Source organism: Podarcis bocagei (assembly GCF_964188305.1).
Source record: "Podarcis bocagei genome assembly, chromosome: 14".
NCBI classification, from domain to species: domain Eukaryota; kingdom Metazoa; phylum Chordata; class Lepidosauria; order Squamata; family Lacertidae; genus Podarcis; species Podarcis bocagei.
This window is the reverse complement of record NC_138139.1, coordinates 22,669,017-22,688,894: the sequence shown is the minus strand read 5'-3', so window position 1 is coordinate 22,688,894 and position 19,878 is coordinate 22,669,017. Positions and strand designations below refer to the sequence as shown.

General features: G+C 44.2%; 1 protein-coding gene across 3 annotated transcripts in view; it reads right to left on the bottom strand.

The window, feature by feature from the left end:
• Nucleotides 1-19,878, bottom strand: part of LOC308573786 (ceramide synthase 3-like) — an 81,024-nt gene that overhangs the window by 25,846 nt on the left and 35,300 nt on the right. For all 3 annotated transcript variants that reach the window (XM_081171105.1, XM_081171106.1, XM_081171108.1), the window contains 3 exons: nucleotides 7,251-7,433; nucleotides 5,104-5,221; nucleotides 2,038-2,156 (listed from right to left, as the gene is read on the bottom strand). In XM_081171105.1, the coding sequence (XP_081027231.1) occupies nucleotides 2,038-2,156; nucleotides 5,104-5,221; nucleotides 7,251-7,433 (420 nt within the window). The remainder of the gene's footprint in view (nucleotides 1-2,037; nucleotides 2,157-5,103; nucleotides 5,222-7,250; nucleotides 7,434-19,878) is intronic.

Sequence of the window (19,878 nt, the reverse complement as noted above, 5' to 3'; positions counted from 1 at the left end):
TATCCCTGGTGTTGCGCTGATTTGCTTCCCCATCTGCGGAGCTGCCTCTCCCCCTGCTGGGCCCTTCTCCAGCATCATTTGAGAGCCTTCCCTCCGCCTCTAGCTCCGATGTCAGTTCCCTGACAGTAATGAAGCGGAAGAAGGAAGGAGTAGGTGAATATTGTTGGTAGACTGCAGATGTATGGCCACCCGCAAGACCACTGAGCCAACACCAAAGAATGGAAAGCAATACCTACATGGAAAGACTGATTCTATGCATTGTTAACGAAGTCATTTAAGGGAGAAAAAAGTCCTGATAACACTAAGCAAACTCAACTTTCTTAGTTCAGGCCTTGTACAAAGCAGAAAGACATTCAACCAAACATACTGCCCTGGGTTGGCCAAATCAGGACGATGCACATGGAGAGCTTGCTGAGGACCTGGGGGAAGGCTCCAGCATGATGTGGGTGTCTCTGCCAGGATTGGGGAAGCCTGGTGGTGAAGATCCGGGGTGGGGTGGGGGTCCCTCAACCTGCTCTCTCATCTCATCCCTCTCCGCAATGAGAGTCCTGCCTGCTTCCTCACAGGTCAGAGTCTGTCTCTGACACTTCCACAGTGCCTGCCACGCCACCCACCCCAATGCTGTCAGACACTGGGAGAAGCTCTACCTTTGCTCCACCGGGCCTGGCTGCCTCTCAGGAGGCAGAGACACCTCCCCAGGCATCTAGATCTAAGAGATACCAAAGGCGAAAGGGACAGAGCGCTCCACCAACTGGGCATAGTGAGATATTCCAGAAATACTTGCTACATTAAGCTGGGTTGGTTCCTCTCCTCTTTATAGGATTAGCAAGGGCGTGACAGCATCTTTTGACCTTTAGGTGTATTCAGGATTAATTGTGTGTATTGCCTAAAGTGCCTTAACCCAGCGATTTGCAATCTACACTTTAAAGTCTTTGGGAAGAATTCTCCTTTGAGTGTTTGTTCCTCAGGAACTGGAAGCCAGGACCGTACAGATGAAAACTCCCTCAGAAGTAAACAGCCTATCAGAGATGCGCTACTAGCGAAGATCATGCCACTAAGCTTAGTTGCTAAGCAACACCTCTACCCATCCCCCTCTTGGCCAGTTGACATGAACAATAGCAGAATGAACCTTTAAGTTACACACGGAATAACCTCTGCTGTTTACCTGGAAGTAAGTCTCGTGTAATTTAGTGGGACTTACTTCCAAAGGGTCTTTGGCAGCTAAGCTTTGGCTTTTGAAATCAAGAACTCAGTTTTGCTTAGCTATTTTGAGATCTGAGAAGAAAACTAAACAGGCAAAGTTAAAAACAAAATGGTACCCAGGATCATCTGCAAGTTTGAACCTGCTGAGATTCTGTGAAAGGCAAACAAGGTGAGGTTTAAATTGCCTTTACTCCTGCACTGTGGAAATACAGTGATGTAATACAGGAAAGCTTTGGGTGCGGGAATGGGAGGAACAGAGAACCTGATAATTTTTATTCCTAATATTCAGAATGATGAAATATTAGCTCTCCCACACTGAGTGATTTAGTCATATGTAGGGATGGAGGAGAAATCCTATTCAGTTCAATTCAAATTCAAAACAATAAGCGAAATGAAACACACTCATCCATCACCTTTCTCTGAATTTTGTAATGCAGTTCTCCAGACAAGTAATGTGTTACCAAAAGGGTACATTCAAATATTTGTATATGTATAACATACATTCAAGGGCAAATTCATATATTTGTGAAAATAATGCAAAGGGCTGCGTTTTGGTTCTTGGATTCTTTTGGAAAGTGTGAATTAGTTATGTTTGCCTTTAAATGTGAACTGAATTGAATTTCTACCCACCCACCCACCCCCATCCCCTAATTGGTACAGCCCCTGCTGAAGAGTCAGGCTCCCTTGGGCTCCCTTGGTGGAATACTCTTCCATGCAACTATAATGGGGGGGGGGAGAGAGAGACAGACAGAGAAAGGTCCTCCTAGCCTCATCTTCTTCTCCCTGGCACACTCATTTTCTATACACACAGATGGCCATGCTGCCTGTTCTTACCAAGCTTCCTGGAATTTCTTGTGCAGAGTTGGGATTTCTAGATTTCGCCGCCGGCGGAACCATTTCTCCACCAGGTGCACCGTCCAGTTACACTTTTTGGCTAATCCACGTATCTCCAACTGTGGGGAAAGTCAGTGGCACACACGTGTCACAGGTTAGAGGCAAAGTAAAGACAAAAAAAGAAAGGGCCTTCTCATTTCTAAGGCTGCAGTTTTCACCACTAGGAAGTAGGCACTTCTTTCTGACATTGACTTTCCACGTTTTCTGGAGGGCAGGGGCTGACTCAAGTTTGTTGCAGTGAAAACAACGCCTTAAGGACTTGTGCATTTATTGTGGCGTAAGATTTCATGGCCATTCAAGCACTGGACAGAGTGGGCTAAAGAGCACAAAAGCTCATGGCATATAATGTGTTAAGTCTTTCAAGGTGTCACAAGACTCTTCGTTTATGCTTTGTTTGGCCCCCCCCAGAAAAAAAGCACTGGGGGGCGGTATACAAAATTAATTAATAACAACAATAGATTAACCAGCAGCATGGCTAATCTGAAACTAACCTCAGCAGGAGTTCCATATAATTGTGTACAGGATATCAGCCTAAATTGATCCATTTTGAGATATACCACACTTGTTTATAGGACTGGTTCAGAAGCTGCTTTGGGAAAATGGGCACCCCCCCTTACCTGTCTCTATTTTCTATCCTGCCAGCCAACTTTTTGCCTCCCCTTTCTTACTCCAACACATGTGCTTCTTATGGTGCTTGCTCTCTAACCATTTCTAAAACCATCATCTTCTCTATTTCTAATTAAAGTCTTCCCATGCTTGTGGGGAAAGTGTGTTTGGCATTTGAGAGAAAGAGCCTTTTCAGTAGTGGCCCCCCTAGGGATGTATGAAGGCACCGTTTTCTGTTCTGCCCTCTGTTCACTGCATGCAGCACTGCTTCCGTTCTGCTGCAGTTCACCTTTTGACAGAAGCTATGCTAATGGTCTCACTGCCTGCTGTGGTGAAATTACATGATCTATGTAAATCACACTGTTTCCCCCAGAAAGGTCCTCCTGGGACCTATCTTAACATCTCTTTATCATCAGGCAGAAACCTTTCTACTTCCTCAGTCTTTCAAAGATCTTTTTTAAAAAATGAAATTGGAGTATACCTTGAGGACATCGTGTTGGCCACCCCTGATTTACTGTGATGTGTGAATGCGGCAAGAAAGGGACGGAAAAAGCAGGGTACAAATGGGTGGAACTCAGGGTTTCCAGATCAAGGAACAGTTGTAGAAGCTGGGTATGTTTGCCTGGAAAAGAGGAGACTGAGAGGAAATATGATAGCCGTCTTCAAATATATTAAGGTCTATCATATGGAAGAGGGACACGGGTGGTGCTGTGGGTTAAACCACAGAGCCTGGGATCAGAAGGTCGGCGGTTCGAATCCCCACAATGGGGTGAGCTCCCGTTGCTCAGTCCCTGCTCTTGCCAACCTAGCAGTTCGAAAGCACCTCAAAGTGCAAGTAGATAAAGAGGTACCACTCCGGCGGGAAGGTAAATGGCATTTCCGTGCACTGCTCTGGTTCGCCAGAAGCGGCTTAGTCATGCTGGCCACATGACCCGGAAGCTGTACGCTGGCTCCCTCGGCCAATAAAGCAAGATGAGCGCCGCAACCCCAGAGTCGGTCACGACTGGATCTAATGGTCAGGGGTCCCTTTACCTTTATTATATGGAAGAGGGAGCATACTTGTTTTCTCCTGCTCTGGAAGGTAGGACGTGAACCAATGGCTTCAAATTACAAGAAAGGAGATTATGACTAAACATTCGGAAAAACTTTCTGACAGTAAGAGCTGTTTGGCAGTGGAACAGACTCCTACAGAGGTGGGGGATTCTCCTTTCTTGGAAGTTTTTAAGCAGAGGTTGGGTGGTCATCTGTCATGGATGCTTTAGCTGAGATTCCTGCATTGCAGGGGGTTGGACTAGATGACTCTTCCAACTCTTTAATTCTTTGATTCAGTCCTGCCTCACATGTGCCTTCACTTCCTGAATGCTGCTGCTGTTTTCTCCCTGAATTGTGAGAAACAGTCCCTTGAAGGATCAGAGCATGGGGAGAGTGTGGGGGGTCAGTTCCACTCACCCACACTACTTTTGATGTACAGTTTTTACATTTTTTGGTTTCTAATTTGTTAAGAGTTGAAAATCCAGCCCTTGCCCAAGGACTCAGGCTGGGCGGCAGCAGCAGTAAGAGAGGAGTGGGGGGAAGTGGTGAAGATCAAATCTGGCTGCAACTCCTCCAAAGTCTACAGGGCAAATCAGGAGTGCCCCAGAGTCCACTTGCATCAAGCATTTTGAAGTCTTCCTTTCCAGAAAGGCTTTGATTAGTTAAACCGGCACCAGCGGGAATGTGTGTTACTTGAACTGACTGCATGGATGTATAGCATTTTCAAATTTTTGGTGTTCTAGATTTTACTGCATTTTGTACTGTGCTGGGAATTGTAAACTGAATAGGATTTTCATTATTAAGTGATTTGGGGCCTAAAACGCAAGATAAAAACATAACATAAATGTACACAAAAATGTATTTATGAGAGCCACTTGGAATTTCCAGTACTGGTCTAGCGAGTGGGATATATAAGTTTTAGAAAGCCATATGCATTCAGAACTAGGGATGTTGGAGAATTTCAAGAGAAATGGGGATGGAAATTGCTGATGTCTGCATATTTGTCCCTTGTCCAGAACAGAAATCAATCTGTGTTGTTGCTTTCAGTCCACAAATTATACATGATTATGTATAATCATGGGATTGAAATAATGTAATGACCGTGAAATACATGGGATTGAATAACATAATGACCGTGTAACTTGCATGATTTCTGTAACTAACTGCTAAGTCAAAAAGACAGCAAGACGAAGAATGCAGTTTTTGGTGGAAGAGGAACTGCAGCGGAATGGAAGCAGTGCTGCATGCGGTAGATGAAGGGTGGAATGGAAAACGGTGCCTTCTTATACTTCCAATGCAGACAGGCACAGACGATGGTTTTGCGAACAGGCATCTACTAAAGATACATCCTTTTAAAGAAGCCTTCACCTGTGATGGTTTTTTCGTGCACTTCCTGAAAAAAGTTTCCAAGGTGGGATTCTTCTGGGGCCGGACACGCTTCACACTCTTTATGCCCATGAGATTTGCTAGAGGAGCAGCAATGCACCTGGAGAGATGCAAAAGAGGAGCCTTTTTTTAAAAAGGAGACAAAAATTGGCAATGATTCTAATAGATTTCAGTGGAAACTGTGCTATCTGCTGATGAGTTTGCTTTTCCTACTGTTACTGCAACACCGAGAAATGATACCTGTGACTATGGAAAGGGTTTCACATGGAAAATCAGCCACTCTTTTAGCTGGACTGTGCTGCACTTAGGAATAAAGTGGTACCTTGGTTCTCAAATGCCTTGGCACTCAAACGCCTTGGTTCCCAAATGCCAAAAACCCGGACGTAAGTGTTACAGTTTTCGAACGTTTTTTGGAAGCCGAACATCCGATACGGCTGTCAGCTATTGTTTCCGGGGCACCTGCACCACTCAGAAGCTGCGCCTTGGTTTTTGAACATTTCAGAAGTCAAACGGATTAAGTTTGGCGCTTTTGTTTTTGCTATTTATTTTGCGTTTTTGTTTTTGAGGCTTTTTCGGTTCATTGGTTTTTGTGACTGTGTGGAACCCAGTTTAGCTCCTGACTGATTGATTGTGTGACCGTGGAAATGGATAAAAGCCCCCCATCCAAACAAGGACTATCATCAGTGCAGGTAAGAAAAATATTTAATTTCAATTTTTATCATCTACTATACTGTCTTATTTATTTTATAGTACGGTACATTGATTATTATTTTCATTTTAGGGATCAATGGTCTCGTTAGATAGTAAAATTCATGTTAAATTGTTGTTTAGGAGTTGTTTTTAAAAGTCTGGAACAGATTAATCCGTTTTGCATTACTTTCTATGGGAAAGTGCGCCTTGGTTTTGGAACGAGCTTCCGGAATGAATTAAGTTTGAGAACCAAGGTACCACTGTACTGCTGGATAAGAAGGGAGACAACATGAGATGTGGAACCACTGCATTGGCTTTGCAGAAAGAGGATTGCTATTGCTTACCAGGAGGGAAATAGGTGAGGTGGTGATGAGGTCAGAACAGTGCAAAGATTAAGGACCGCCCAGATTGGCTCTGCTGGTACATTTGCCTCTCTGCCACCTCATCCCTCCCTGCTCATAAGTAGCAGCAATGCACCTGCCAAGAAGTTAGCATAGCAGTTCCACACCTGCCAAACAAAATGCTTCTGATATATCCATATATATAATTGCTCCCATCTCTTTCCAGCTGATTTCTCCAGAGAAGGATGTCTGGAGTGTGGCCAAGAGATGTTGCTTCAGCAATGCGGCAGCTCAGACTAATGGCCTGGGTAGGAGAACTGGAGGCTCCACCCCTTCCTGGCTTTCAGCCAAGCTCCTCCTCCCAAGAAGTCAAAGTTGAAATATTATATTCTTCATTCATTTTTCTTGGAACACTTGTAAATATTTTAAGACATGACAGTGCAATAGCAAAAGACTTCATTTCCATTGCTGAAACTTAATAAAATGAATAAATAAAGTAGTGAGGTCAGCCTTAGCTGGGGTAACCCAGAAGGATGGGTGAGGTATTATTATTATTATTATTATTATTATTATTATTATTATTATTATTATTACTATTACTATTATTATTATTAATATCATTAATTCCTATCTTGGTGCATATTACTGTGAATTAATGCATGCAACTTTTGTTTTATGGTATTTTATCCCTCAATTTCTTTCTTTACATATGCCTTCACCTTTCTACACCACCTTATCTTTAATAATAATAATAATAATAATAATAATAATAATAATATATGCAGTAACCTGCTCTAGGTTGGGCCCACACCTCAGTTTTAGATCCTGAGATGCTCCTTGGGAGGCATGTGGTCTAAGGTGTAATCTCCTCACCTCAATGCTACGAAAATCTATTCAGCTAGAAACAGAATGGGAAAAAGGAGCAAGGTACTTACTTCAAGAGGCTTCAAAACTAAACAAGAAAAAATTCTAATGAAGCTACACGCAGCTTCGTAACATTACAGCTACATGCGGGCAATTTGAAGCAATCTTCCCATTGCCTTCGCATTCTTGGAGCTTTGGAAAAGCAATAGATAAAAGTAAAAGAGAAATAGATACCTTTCAACAAAGAACCTAAGAGCCAACATCCCAAAAGCATATGGAATTGTGACCAATAACTGTTGTGGTTTCGGAAAGATGTATCCATTGCGATCTTCATAGTCCAACCAGCTACAGTTGGCAGGCATCCAGATGTTCTCCCACCAAAACCAGCTATTCACGAATTTTATTATGTGTGCCATTCTGAGTGGAAGGAAAAGAGGGCAAATTAGACCGTGCTAGTCTATTAACAAACACACACACTGAGACTGCAACCGCTTTGTAACATTTAGACATGAACACGACAAAATCTTCTGCAACTGCATGCCAACTAAACAATGCAAATCAATTTACAAGTATATACACATCTAAGTATCAGTAGTGGAAGTTGTGGTGGGGCGACAACGTTCACCTGGGAGGAGGAAATGGGTGAGGCAGTGAGAAGCAGGAGAGACGCAAATGCACTGGTAGAAACACCAGGCTGCGTCTGCCGGTGTGATTTGCCCCTCCTTGCTAAATAGCCGTGACTCACCTGCCGGGAGATCAGATGAGCACCTCTGTCCCGTCATGTTGTCCTCTCCTGTTAAGGGCATTTCTCTACATCAATTACAAGGCTAATTTTTCTTGGTACAAATCAGACCCTGACTCTTGAGACTGTGTCCCATAATGGGCGCATGGAGGTTCTCCATATGAGTTCTCAATATTTCCTTGTTGATTGATTGATATCTCAATACATATACAAAATGTCTACATAGTATTACATATACATTATACTTGTAAGGTCAGTATTTTAATATGAATTTCTCCTAATATATGTGTCTTCATGCAATTTTGCACGGTATATGCATTTTTGCAAAGCAATTTTCCCTAATGTTGTACATTCTTGGGTATTATTTTCACTACTATATACGTTTTTATGCACACTTTACACAAATATGTGCATTATTATTATTATTATTTTGGTATTTGCTGCTTGCATTGCACAATTTGGAGACAGGCTCACTGCATGTTTCAGTTCAGTTTCAGAATGAACAAATTAGGTAAGTTCAACTTTAAATGCAAACAATCAAATTTCTCTCCCATTCCTGTGCGTGTCCTCAACTGCAGTCATAACTGTGACTCCAGCATTAGAACTAATGGACACATGACAAAGAGTACTTCTCATGTACCCAGTGGCGTAGCGTGGGGGGTGCAGTGGGGGCCGGCCGCACCGGGCGCAACATCGGGGGGGGGCGCAGAAGAGACTCGAGTGCTAAAATCCACGGGTTAGGGGGCGCAAATTACTTGCCTTGCCCCGGGTGCTGACAACCCACGCTACGCCACTGCATGTACCACATGAAGCGATACTTGCTTATCTGAATTCTATCTATACACATGCTTGAATACCTCTTGCCAAACTGTGGGAAAGCACCTGATAGAAATGACTTTTTTGCATAAGCTATGGCAAGAAATTATTCTGCTGGTTAAGTTAACTGCGTTGTTAAGATGGGTTTGTGCAATACTAAGGTGCAACAGGATGGATGCTAGAATTGATGTGCCATTGGCCTGGTCCAGCAGGCTCATCTGGTGTTCTTACAGGGGCTGAATGTGGCCCTTGAGCCCTCTCTGTCTGGCCCTGGGTCTCTCCCTGGACCATGATCCCTGCCACTAAGCCGCATGTTTCACTGCCTCTGCTATGCAGCCTCAAAGTACTTTTGCCTGGCTGGAAAGTGTCACTGGGCTGTGATAATGCTTCATGCTTGTGTCTCAGGGGCAGGTTTGGGATGGGAGTTGCTGTCTGGTGAAGAGGAAGAAGAGGAAGACGGGGTGGAGGATTCTGTAGGCAGGGAGAAGCCAGAGAGAGAGAGAGGATGGGACCCTCACCCTTTGCCTTTAGGGATTTTCATGTGTGTTTTTGTGTGTGTATAGGTAGATTGCTATGCAAAGCAGCCAGCATTTCAAACATTTGAAACATATTTTTTTAAAGAAATTAAATAAATCTATGAGGTAAAACTAAAGTCATACTGAACAACTTTTGTAAGAGTGCCATGCATCAATACCTTATAAAAAACCAAAAAACAACCGCAATTGTTGTATGAAGAAATGCTTTGTATCCCCAACTTACAGCCTACAGCAATTTTTTATTACTGAACTATAAACTATAAACCAGAGCAGGCTGAACTTTATAATGGGGACTTCTGAAAGGCACTCATTCACGGTGAGCAGATGCCACGATAATGAAGCCAGCCTTTTAAAGAGGCTGTTTAGACATAGGCTTTAAGATAAAGGCTTTAAGATAAAGGGTCTTTAAGCATGCCAGTCACAACCGATGGTGTGCTTGTGTGTGTGTGTGTGAGAGAGAAAATGACTTAACAAAAAAATTATATCAGTAATAGTAAACTCCCACAGAAAACAAAGGCAGGTCTGACAGAAGTCAGAACACAATATGAAAAGGAGGCCTTTGGGGTGTAATTCTGTTACATTCGAAAGTACCCTGAAATATCTGAAAACTGACACAATGCCAGTCATTGTGGCAGGCGAAAAGCTAGGCCACCCACTGCCTGGGGGCAGAAGACAGATTTTACCCCTCCCCCAGCTTTCCCATCCCATTCTTCAACAGTACCCCCAAATTTACTTGACCCCACAGATCTTGATAGGAGCCAATGAGAATGGAGTCAGTCCTATTTTGCATAGCCCCTCCCCATTTAATCGGCCTATCACTATCTAAGTTCTAATAGTGGAGGTAGCCATCATGACTCATAGCCAGTGACAGCCTTACCCTCCATGAATTTATCAAGTGCCATAGCAGCTGGTGCCCTTTGTGCCTGGCAGGGCAGAAAGCAGGGAGCCCAACAGTAGGGGGCGCCAGAGCCAATGACAGGAAGAGGCAACAAATTTTTCTTTTTGCCCCCATCTGGTTGTAAGTAAAAAGGCAAGTAGGGGGCTGCTGGGCAGCTAACAGAGGTTGGTGGGGCAGAGCTTCATTTGCCCACATAAATTGGGTCTCCACTGGCCAAGTGCTGAATGGACACAGTGCAATGTGCACACATAAAAAGCTCTACACTCTCCAAAGCGTGGGGAAACAATTGAAATTACATATGCAGATAATTTTACTTCATAAAATTTACACGCCATTTGATTGTAAAAATAAACTTCAAAGTGGTTTACAAAAACAACAATAAGATCATCACTAAGAAAAATTACCGTATTTTTTGCACCATAACACTCACTTTTTTCCTCCTAAAAAGTAAGGGGAAATGTCTGTGCGTGTTATGGAGGGAATGCCTACGGGTGGCATGCCTACGGATTTTCCTCCTATAAAAACTACGTGTGTGTTATGGTCAGGTGCGTGTTATAGAGCGAAAAATACGGTAACAAAAATTATTTAGGACATTAAAAAAAGTTTAAGATTAAAAACAGATTAAAGATTAAAAACAGATTAAGACTCACATCAACTTTCTAAACATCTGTACAGGCTTGTCTAAACAAAGATGTTTTTAGCAGATATCATTAAGAGTACAGTGAAAGCACCTGCCTGATATCAATAGTCAGGGAGTTACAAAGGGTCGGTGCTGCCACACTAAAATATCAGGTTCTTACAAATGTGGAATGGGTCTAATGTGGCTTCTGTAATACTGTCAGTTCTGCCGACTGAAGCTGGTGAGTGGATACATTTGGGGTAAGGTGATCATGATAGGATTCCCTTTCCTGGAGGCGCGCGCACACGCACACGCACGCACACACACACGCACACACACACACACACAATGTCACATGTAAGATGGCGCAAGCTTGTTTTCTCCAGTTCCGGAGGGTACATCTCAAACCAATGGATTCAAGCAACAAGAAAGGAGATTCCAACTAAACATCAGGAAGAACTTTCTGACAGAAAGAGCTGTTTGACAGTGGAACAGACTCCCCTAGGAGGTTGTGGACTCTCCTTCCTTGGAGGTTTTTAAGCAGAGGTTGGGTGACCATCTGTCACGGATGCTTCAGTTGAGATTCTTGCATTGCAGGGGGTTGGACTAGTCACTAGAGGTCCCCCGGTATCCCTTCCAAGTCTACAATTCTTTGATTCTATTGCAAGAAATGTAGAAGGATCACGCTTACTATATTGACCCTGCCGGCATTCAAACATCACAGAGCTTTGCAGTTTTCAGAAGGGCAAACTGGCAAGAAACCATTGCAGGCTAAATGATGCAAAAAGAGAGCATCTGCACAACTGAAGTTCCAGAAACCAGCTTTTCTGGCTGCCAAAATACCGCAGAGCCCTGGCTACAGGCAGAGCACCAGGTGGCTCTGCAACTTGTTCTCCAATAACTCAGAAATGAAAGGAGTACAGCAGGCTAGACTCGTCCTTCTGGCTAGGCAAAAGGATGCTGAGGCAGTTATATTACAACAAGTCACGCTGCGCACTAGTGTATTGCCACAGTTCTCAGCGGGACTTCAGAAGTTTAACAGGACTTTGGGCACTTTTAATGAGCAAGCAGCTAATCCATAAGGCAGCCTTATCGCAAAACAAAAGGGGAGCATACTCAGTGGCGTAGGGAGGGGGGTCGGAGGGGTCGGGCAGCCCCGGGTGCCACTCTGGGAGGGGTGACAAGATGGCCCCTGCCTCCCCCCAGTTATAGAGCAGCAAAGGGCGCCCGCAGTCCGTGTGGGCGCCGCTCGCATGGCGTCCGTACGGGCTGCCGCTCTCACACGTTGTCCGTAAGGGCTGTGCATGTACGGCATTCTGTATGGAGTGCGCACGCATGGGATTCTGCACATGCGCAGTCTGTATGGGCTGCGCCGCCCCGGGTGCCGGAGAAGGTTCCTCCACCACTGAGCATACTATCAGGAGCTGGAAACTTCAGCCTTCTATATGGCTGCCCCGAGTGGTGAGTGATCAGAACTGCAGTTTGGAAGAATACCCATTCTGTGGGCTCTAGCTAGGGTTGCCATACAGTCATACCTCGGGTTCAATACGCTTCAAGTTGAGCGCGTTCGAGTTGTGCTGCTTGGCAACCCAGAAGTAACGGAGCGCGTTACTTCTGGGTTTCGCCGCTTGCACATGCGCAGACACTCAAAATGACGCCACACGCATGCGCAGAAGCGTCGAAAAGTGACGCACGTGCGCAGACATACCATCACTAGTTACGTTTACGTCTCAATGCGAACGGGGCTCTGGAACGGATCCCGTTCGTATCTAGAGGTACCACTGTATTTCAAACAGAGAAAATCCGGATAGAAAAGTTGTTGAGGTTTTTTTTTCCTGCCAAAGTTGTCAAATTCACAAAAATGAAACAAAAAAAATATGTTTCCCCCGGACATTTTTTAGCAATTTCCGCCCATCTGGCAGTGATGGCCACCGACTTGAGTGTCTTTAAAAGAGTGCAGCAATAAGAGTCTTTAAAAGGTACAGCAATAAGACTGCTAGCACATTGGCAAAGCTAAGCACGTTCCAGCGTGTTTTCAAACTGGATGGGGGAACCGCATGTTGAGATTCCTGCACTGCAGGGGGTTAGACTAGATGACCCTCGGTACGCCTTACAACTTCATAATTCTATGATTCTACCTCTACAGTAGGGGGCGTTATGTCTTTGAATACCAATTGCTGGAAACTGCAGGAGAGGAGGATGCACGGGTGCTCAGGTCTTGCTTGCAGCCTTCTCACAAGCATCTGGTTGGCCACTGTGAGAGGTAAAAGGTAAAGGATTCCTAGACGGTTAAGTCCAGTCAAAAGCGACTATGGGGTTGCGGCGTTCATCTCGCTTTCAGGCCAAGGGAGCCGGCGTTTGTCCACAGAAAGCTTTCCAGATCATGTGGCCAGCATGACTAAACTGATTCTCGCGCACTGGGACACTGTGATGGAAGCCAGAGTGCATGGAAACGCCATTTACCTTCCCGCCACAGCAGTACCTATTTATCTACTTGCCCTGGCATGCTACTGCCAATACTGAGGAGTATATTACAACTTTTTGAAAAGATAGGCATCAGCAAACACCCAAAATGAAGTCATGTTGATTATACAACCTCAGCATTACATTCAAGATGAGCTTTCACAACTTGAAACCACACAATTCTGAAAAATAATGAGATGTATGGTCGCTATTCAGCTATGCTTCACTCAGAGTAGACCCACTGAACTTAATGGACCAAGCTTAGTCATGCCTGTTATCCTCAGTGAGTGTACTCTGAGTAAAGCTTAGCTGAATGCCGCCCAGGCTTACCTGCAATCAGAATAAACAGATATGCAATTCGGCTCGCATACACAAGCAGCTTATGCTAAAACAGATGGATTAAACATCTGGAGGTGAAACTGGCCCAGAGGCTATGACACACCCAGCACATAACTAAATGACCCAACCTTGTTTACCCCATGCAGATCCATTCTAACAATATAACAACCCATGTTTGTTTGTTTATATTTATTTCATAAAATTTAAAAACCACTTGATTACAAATGAATATCCTTGAAACTGTCTACAACTCCAGTATGTAAGGCACAAGACACCAAAAGACTGGGGTGGGGTGGGGGGAGGGATCTGAGAATTTCCTTATTTTTTTACATGGAAATTCATGAAATGGTGCACTGTTTTTAATCACAAACTGCAAATCAAATGAATATAGCAGAGGTCTCTAAAGAGAAGCAGAAGGGTGCAATTTGATGTTTTAATGGCCTGCATGTTGTACCATCATGTCCCAGACTGGTTGGACACAGAGGAAATGTGGGAGGAGCCAGCTGGGGACCCCCCCCCCCCGCCAAGGGAAGAAGGCTAAGAGCCAGGGGAAAGTCCTCAGATTGCCACATCCTTAACATTAAGAGAGTGTCAACAAGTTATCAAGCTCTATCATACCTCCCCCTTTTAACAAGTTATAAAACGTGAACAAATATGGGGAAAACCTTAATATTATTATTATATTATATTATTATTATTATAGATATGTATGGTCATTATACTGCATAAACTGTATAAACATCTACTATGGGAAATAACTGATCTTGGCTAATGAATTACAGTACATAATAGATTTTAACACATCTCTATAAGCCATTCTGGAGATTTTATCTTTGTGGTAGAACATGTCTGTGTTTGTCCATCATAGGGATCCAGCAGGCTCTGCTATCAGATTGTTCTTGACATGATGAGTTACTAATTGTTTGACTGCAGTCAGAATCAGTACTTTCTGATACAGTGGTGCCCCGCAAGACGAATGCCTCGCAAGACGGAAAACCCGCTAGACAAAAGGGTTTTCCGTTTTTGAGCTGCTTCGCCGCTAAACCACTAATAGTGCTAATCCGCTAAGAGGGTTGCTTCGCAAGAAGAAAAAACCGCTAGACGAAGAGACTCGCGGAACGGATTAATTTCGTCTTGCGAGGCACCACTGTACTTCTGGGAAACATTCAGGGAAGGCTCATTAAACACAACTGTTATGGGACACAAAGTTTCTATTGTTCCTCTGAAAGACCTAAAACTTTGGATATAGATGCTGTACAACTGTACAGTGGTAACTCGGGTTACAGACGCTTCAGGTTACAGATGCTTCAGGTTACAGACTCTGCTAACCCAGAAATAGTACCTCGGGTTAAGAACTTTGCTTCAGGATGAGAACAGAAATCATGTGGCGGTGGCGGTGGCGTGGCGGCAGCGGGAGGCCCCATTAGCTAAAGCGGTACCTCAGGTTAAGAACAGTTTCAGGTTAAGAACGGACCTTCAGAACGGATTAAGTTCTTAACCCAAGGTACCACTGTACACCTTTGGTCCCAAGTGCCTGTGGGATAATTTATCAGGCAAACCTTGTCTCCTGGCTTAAGTTCTGGAAGTGCATGGGTCTTCCGGTCAAAATATTATCTTTTGGGTTTCCTTCCTTCTTTTGGGACTTTCATTAGTTGTAGGGTGTAGTAAATCTTCAGGTATCTGCAAATTAGCTCTAATAACCTTCCCATTAAAATGGTTGAGCAACATTGTTGCTGAAGACTTCATTGGGAACACCATGCCTGGCAAAGGTCCCTGTCAGGCTGGCAGCCACTGATTTACTGCTGGTACTCTGCAGTGTGCATATTTATAGAAAGAGAGAACAATAATCTGTGACTATTAAGTTGTGGTTGCCATATTTCAAGAAGTAAAAATCCGTTTTTTAACGAAAACATGATTTCTCAGTTTACTTGCCGCCTTCCGGAAATTCCCTCCCGTATGGCAGCCCTATATTAAGTAATCTTTGGAATGCCTTGTAAATAAGTCAGTTCCTATCTTCTGGTAGGCCCTTTGAGGAGCTGGGTGTGGATTCAGTGGCCCTGGTTGTTGACATTACCTGTATTTTAAGCAAGTGAACAAACTTCTACCATAGCTGCCATATGAGGCCTCTGAGGTGCATTCCATAGTCTCTCAAGACAGATTGATGCCAACAACAACTTATTAGCATCAGCAATTAGCATGTGGCGAGTTAATTAAACTACATCAATGTCCCAAGTGTGTGCCTTTAATCCTAGTCAATCAACAAGTGTTGATGAAATCTGGTGAACTCCTTTGCTACAGGTTCCCAAAAGCAGGGATTAACCATTATTAGTGCTTCTAAACATCAAAAGAGCTGGGTTTTAGCATGGAAATAAATAAAGGAGGCTTAGTTTTTAGGAACAGGATAATGGAGGGGTGGTACCAGGAGGTGGTGAAGGAACCATTTTTTTTTGGGGGGGGGGAGGCTGGAAAAGATGCCTCGGACTGCTGTGGTGCTGCACTGCTGTGGCTAACAAGCCCCTCTTGATATGACTATGCTGCAAGTTCTGTCCTCGCTCCATGCAAACTAAAGGTTTGTGAATAAACCATGTTTCTTAAAGCTACAACAGTCTCCGCTGTGTCTTGCTTCTCAAAGGAACACAGACACCGGGTGACCACCTAGGAAATACTGCATTGGACTACTGCAACGTGCTCTACATGGGGCTACCTCTGAAGGTGACCCGGAAACTACAACTATTCCAGCAGCAGCTAGACTGGAGACTAAAAGCGGCCGCGAGACCACATAACACCTGTCCTGAAAGACCTACATTGGCTCCCAGTATGTTTCTGGACACAATTCAAAGTGTTGGTGCTGACCTTTAAAACCCTAAATGGCCTGGCCTTGTACACCTGAAGGAGCATCTCCAGCTCTATCGTTCAGCCTGGACACTGAGGTCCAGCTCCGAGGGCCTTCTGGCGGTTCCCTCATGGCGAGAAGGGAGGTTACAGGGAACCAGTCAGAGGGCCTTCTTGGTAGTGGCACCCACCCTGTGGAACACCCGCTCCACCAGATGTTAATGAAATAAACAACTATCTGACTTTTAGAAGACATCTGAAAGCAGCCCAGTTTAGGGAAGTTTTTAATGTTTGATCTTTTATCGTGTTTTTAGTATTCTGTTGGGAGCTGCCCAGAGTAGCTGGGGAAACCCAGCCAGATGGGCAGGGTATTAATAATACAGTGGTACCTCAGGTTAAGAACTTAATTCGTTCTGGAGGTCCGTTCTTAACCTGAAACTGTTCTTAACCTGAAGCACCGCTTTAGCTAATGGGGCCTCCTGCTGCCGCCACGCCTCCGGAGCACGATTTCTGTTCTCATCCTGAAGCAAAGTTCTTAACCCGAGGTGCTATTTCTGGGTTAGCAGAGTCTGTAACCTGAAGCGTCTGTAACCCAAGGTAGCACCGTAGTAGTAGTAGTATGCAACCCCCGGGAATCTTGGCCCAGCTTGGCAGAGATTAGGGGTGGCGTCCCACTTTTGTAACCCCATACATATATTGAGTAAATATTTTATAAGCAAATAGTATACCAAGTAGCTCTTTTTCCATCTGTGTATATCTAATTTCAGTGCCAGTGGGGGACTGAGATGCATATGCCACTGGCACCCATCTTTTGTAATAATATGCAGAGTATAGACAACATCTTTCCCTGAGTCCAGATCTTTAGCCTGTGCTTCACGGTTTATGAGCCCCTGCAAATCTGAATAGTCTTGTCCAGGAGCAGATTCCCCTTTTGCAACAGCCGCTCTCCAATGACATTATCTTTGATACCACAAATAATTCTGTCTCTTATCAAACTCTTTCCCAGGTCCACAAAAGCACAATTCTTACTCACAGCTTTCTTAATTTTGTTACATATTGATCCATTGTTTGCTCCGCTTTTCGTATACACCTGAATAACTTATTCCACCCCCTCCCCAAAGTCTCATTCTTTTAGGCATGCATCACCCTTCATACTTATCAATAATTACATTCAGCTTCATGTTCTCTCCTTCAGTGAGCCCAGTTATTATAAATGTCTAGGGCCTCCTCTCCTACCACAGCAACTGATCGTATCAGTTTTTCCTTCAGTCCCTATTGCTGCCAGGTACGTACAGTGCAAATCTTTGTCTAAACTTTCTCCAGTTTTCTGCAATATCTGTTGACAATGGCAGGCTTGATGGGGGCTGCAGCATTTTCATTTTTGCAAAGGTTTAACAACATTTATGTAGACCTTACTGTCTCTGGGTGCAGCTCTGACAGCTTCTTATCTTCTGTTTGTAGCCCTTCAGCCAGAAGACTTTCTGCCCATAGGAGACTGAGGTCCCTTCACTCCTCGCAAAATGTAATATTTGAGGTGGCCAATATTTTATTCAACATTTTATTCAAGTTGGCACCCCTGTTTCTCCCAGTTAATGTTTATCCACTTTCTGACACCATACAGTGTTTCTGGGTCCAACAACAGGCACCAAGAATGAGCAGCACTTTTATAAAAGAAGCTTTATTCAGAGGAGCCCCTAAGACTCTCTGCTAGAAAGGGGAAAATATATGGGCCTAAGGAACTGCCTAGGTCATGTGACTCCAGGGCAAATCCCCAAACTGCCAAGCCCTTAACATTCAGGGTGTATCAACAAACTGCTAGCTCTATCACACACCCTCCAACATTTCTCTGATGAAAATATGGATGTCCCATTCCATACTGATAATTTTACTACTTATACCCCACACATCTTATTGGGTTGCCCCAGCACTCTGGGCAGCTTCCAACATATATAAAAACCACAATAGAGCATTAAACATTAAAAAAACTTCCCAATACAGGATTGCCTTCAGACGACTCGAGGGTTGGATAACACCACACCCTCCAACATTTCTCCAATGAAAATAGGGACATCCTAAGGAAAAGCTGGATGTTCTGGGATCAAATCAGAAACCAGGACAGCTTCTCTAAATCAGGGATGTCCCTGGAAAATAGGGACACTTGGAGGGTCTGCTGTCATTACACTGAACCTGGAAAGATGGGAAAGGGTGTGTTGCAGGAGTGGGAATGGAATAATCAAATGAAACAATCAGATGGATGTGTTCCAAGACATACAGCCCTGTGTATGTTTGGTCAGAAAAGAATTCCACCGTGTTCAAAGGGGTTGCAGCCTTAGAACCTGATGTCATGTTATACTCATTGGGCGAAAAGACAAGACTTTAACTCAAGAGAATTCTGAGGAGCCCCTGGGAAACAGCAGATAAGAGCAACACAGATTTAGGCTCAGTTTGCAGTAACGCCCAGCCAGAGCATGGCCTAGTGTGAATGTGCAAGCCTGAAAGCTATTGCTAAGGAAATCACGGCCTCTGGTCCTGCTGCTGCTGCTGCCAGCTAAGTCATGGAACTGTAGAGTTGGAATGGACCCTGAGGATCACTTGGTCCAACTCCTGACAATGCTGGAATATGAGGCTTTCCCATGTTGGGATTGAACCTGCAACCTTGGCATTGTCAGCATCATGCTCCAACCAACTGAGCTATGCATGCGTTGGTTTAATATGCCCCCTGAACCCAGTTCGTGGTTTGTCTCCTCCAAATAAACCACAGAGCTGAAAACTCAAGAATCAATCCTGGATTACTTTTCCAAACCAAAGTGATATTGTCAAAGTGAATGTGTGAGTAAACCCTAGATAGGACATGACAGCGCACATAAGGATGTTATTATTGCAGAGGTGCCATTTTGGTATATGTTGGCATAAAAATAGTGTGAGAGGAGCCATCTTGGTCATAGCTGTTTCTGCACAGTGAACAAATTCAATAGAGCAAAGGTCACAACAAAAGTACAGTGGTACCTTGGGTTACATACGCTTCAGGTTACATATGCTTCAGGTTACAGACTCCGCTAACCCAGAAATATTACCTCGGGTTAAGAACATTGCTTCAGGATGAGAACAGAAATCGTGCTCCGGCGGCGCGGCAGCAGCAGGAGGCCCCATTAGCTAAAGCGGTGCTTCAGGTTAAGAACAGTTTCAGGTTAAGAACGGACCTCCAGAACGAATTAAATACTTAACCCGAGGTACCACTGTACTGACAAGGCATATACACAGCTACCATACTGCTCAGCTGGGACATCCTGGAATTACAGAATCCTGGAATGTCCTGCGTTTTGGTTCGGCGTTCTGGTGGGAGTCAGCTGGTTTGCACCACAGCAGCTGACCCAAAAAATGAGCGTTCTCATTTGGCTCCTCCGGTTATTGGAGGGCATGAGCTACCCAGCGAGAAGCAGAAATAAGTAGCAGACAGCTTCTGGTGAGCAAAGCAGATGCTAGAAACCAGCCCTTAGCATACTTGACAAATAACAATGAACATTTTAGAAATATTAAGCTGTAATAAATAAGCTTGTGCGAATGGGTGGAAAAGCATAAAAAGAAAAGCATAAAAAGGAATGTGCAGAGGCTTGGAT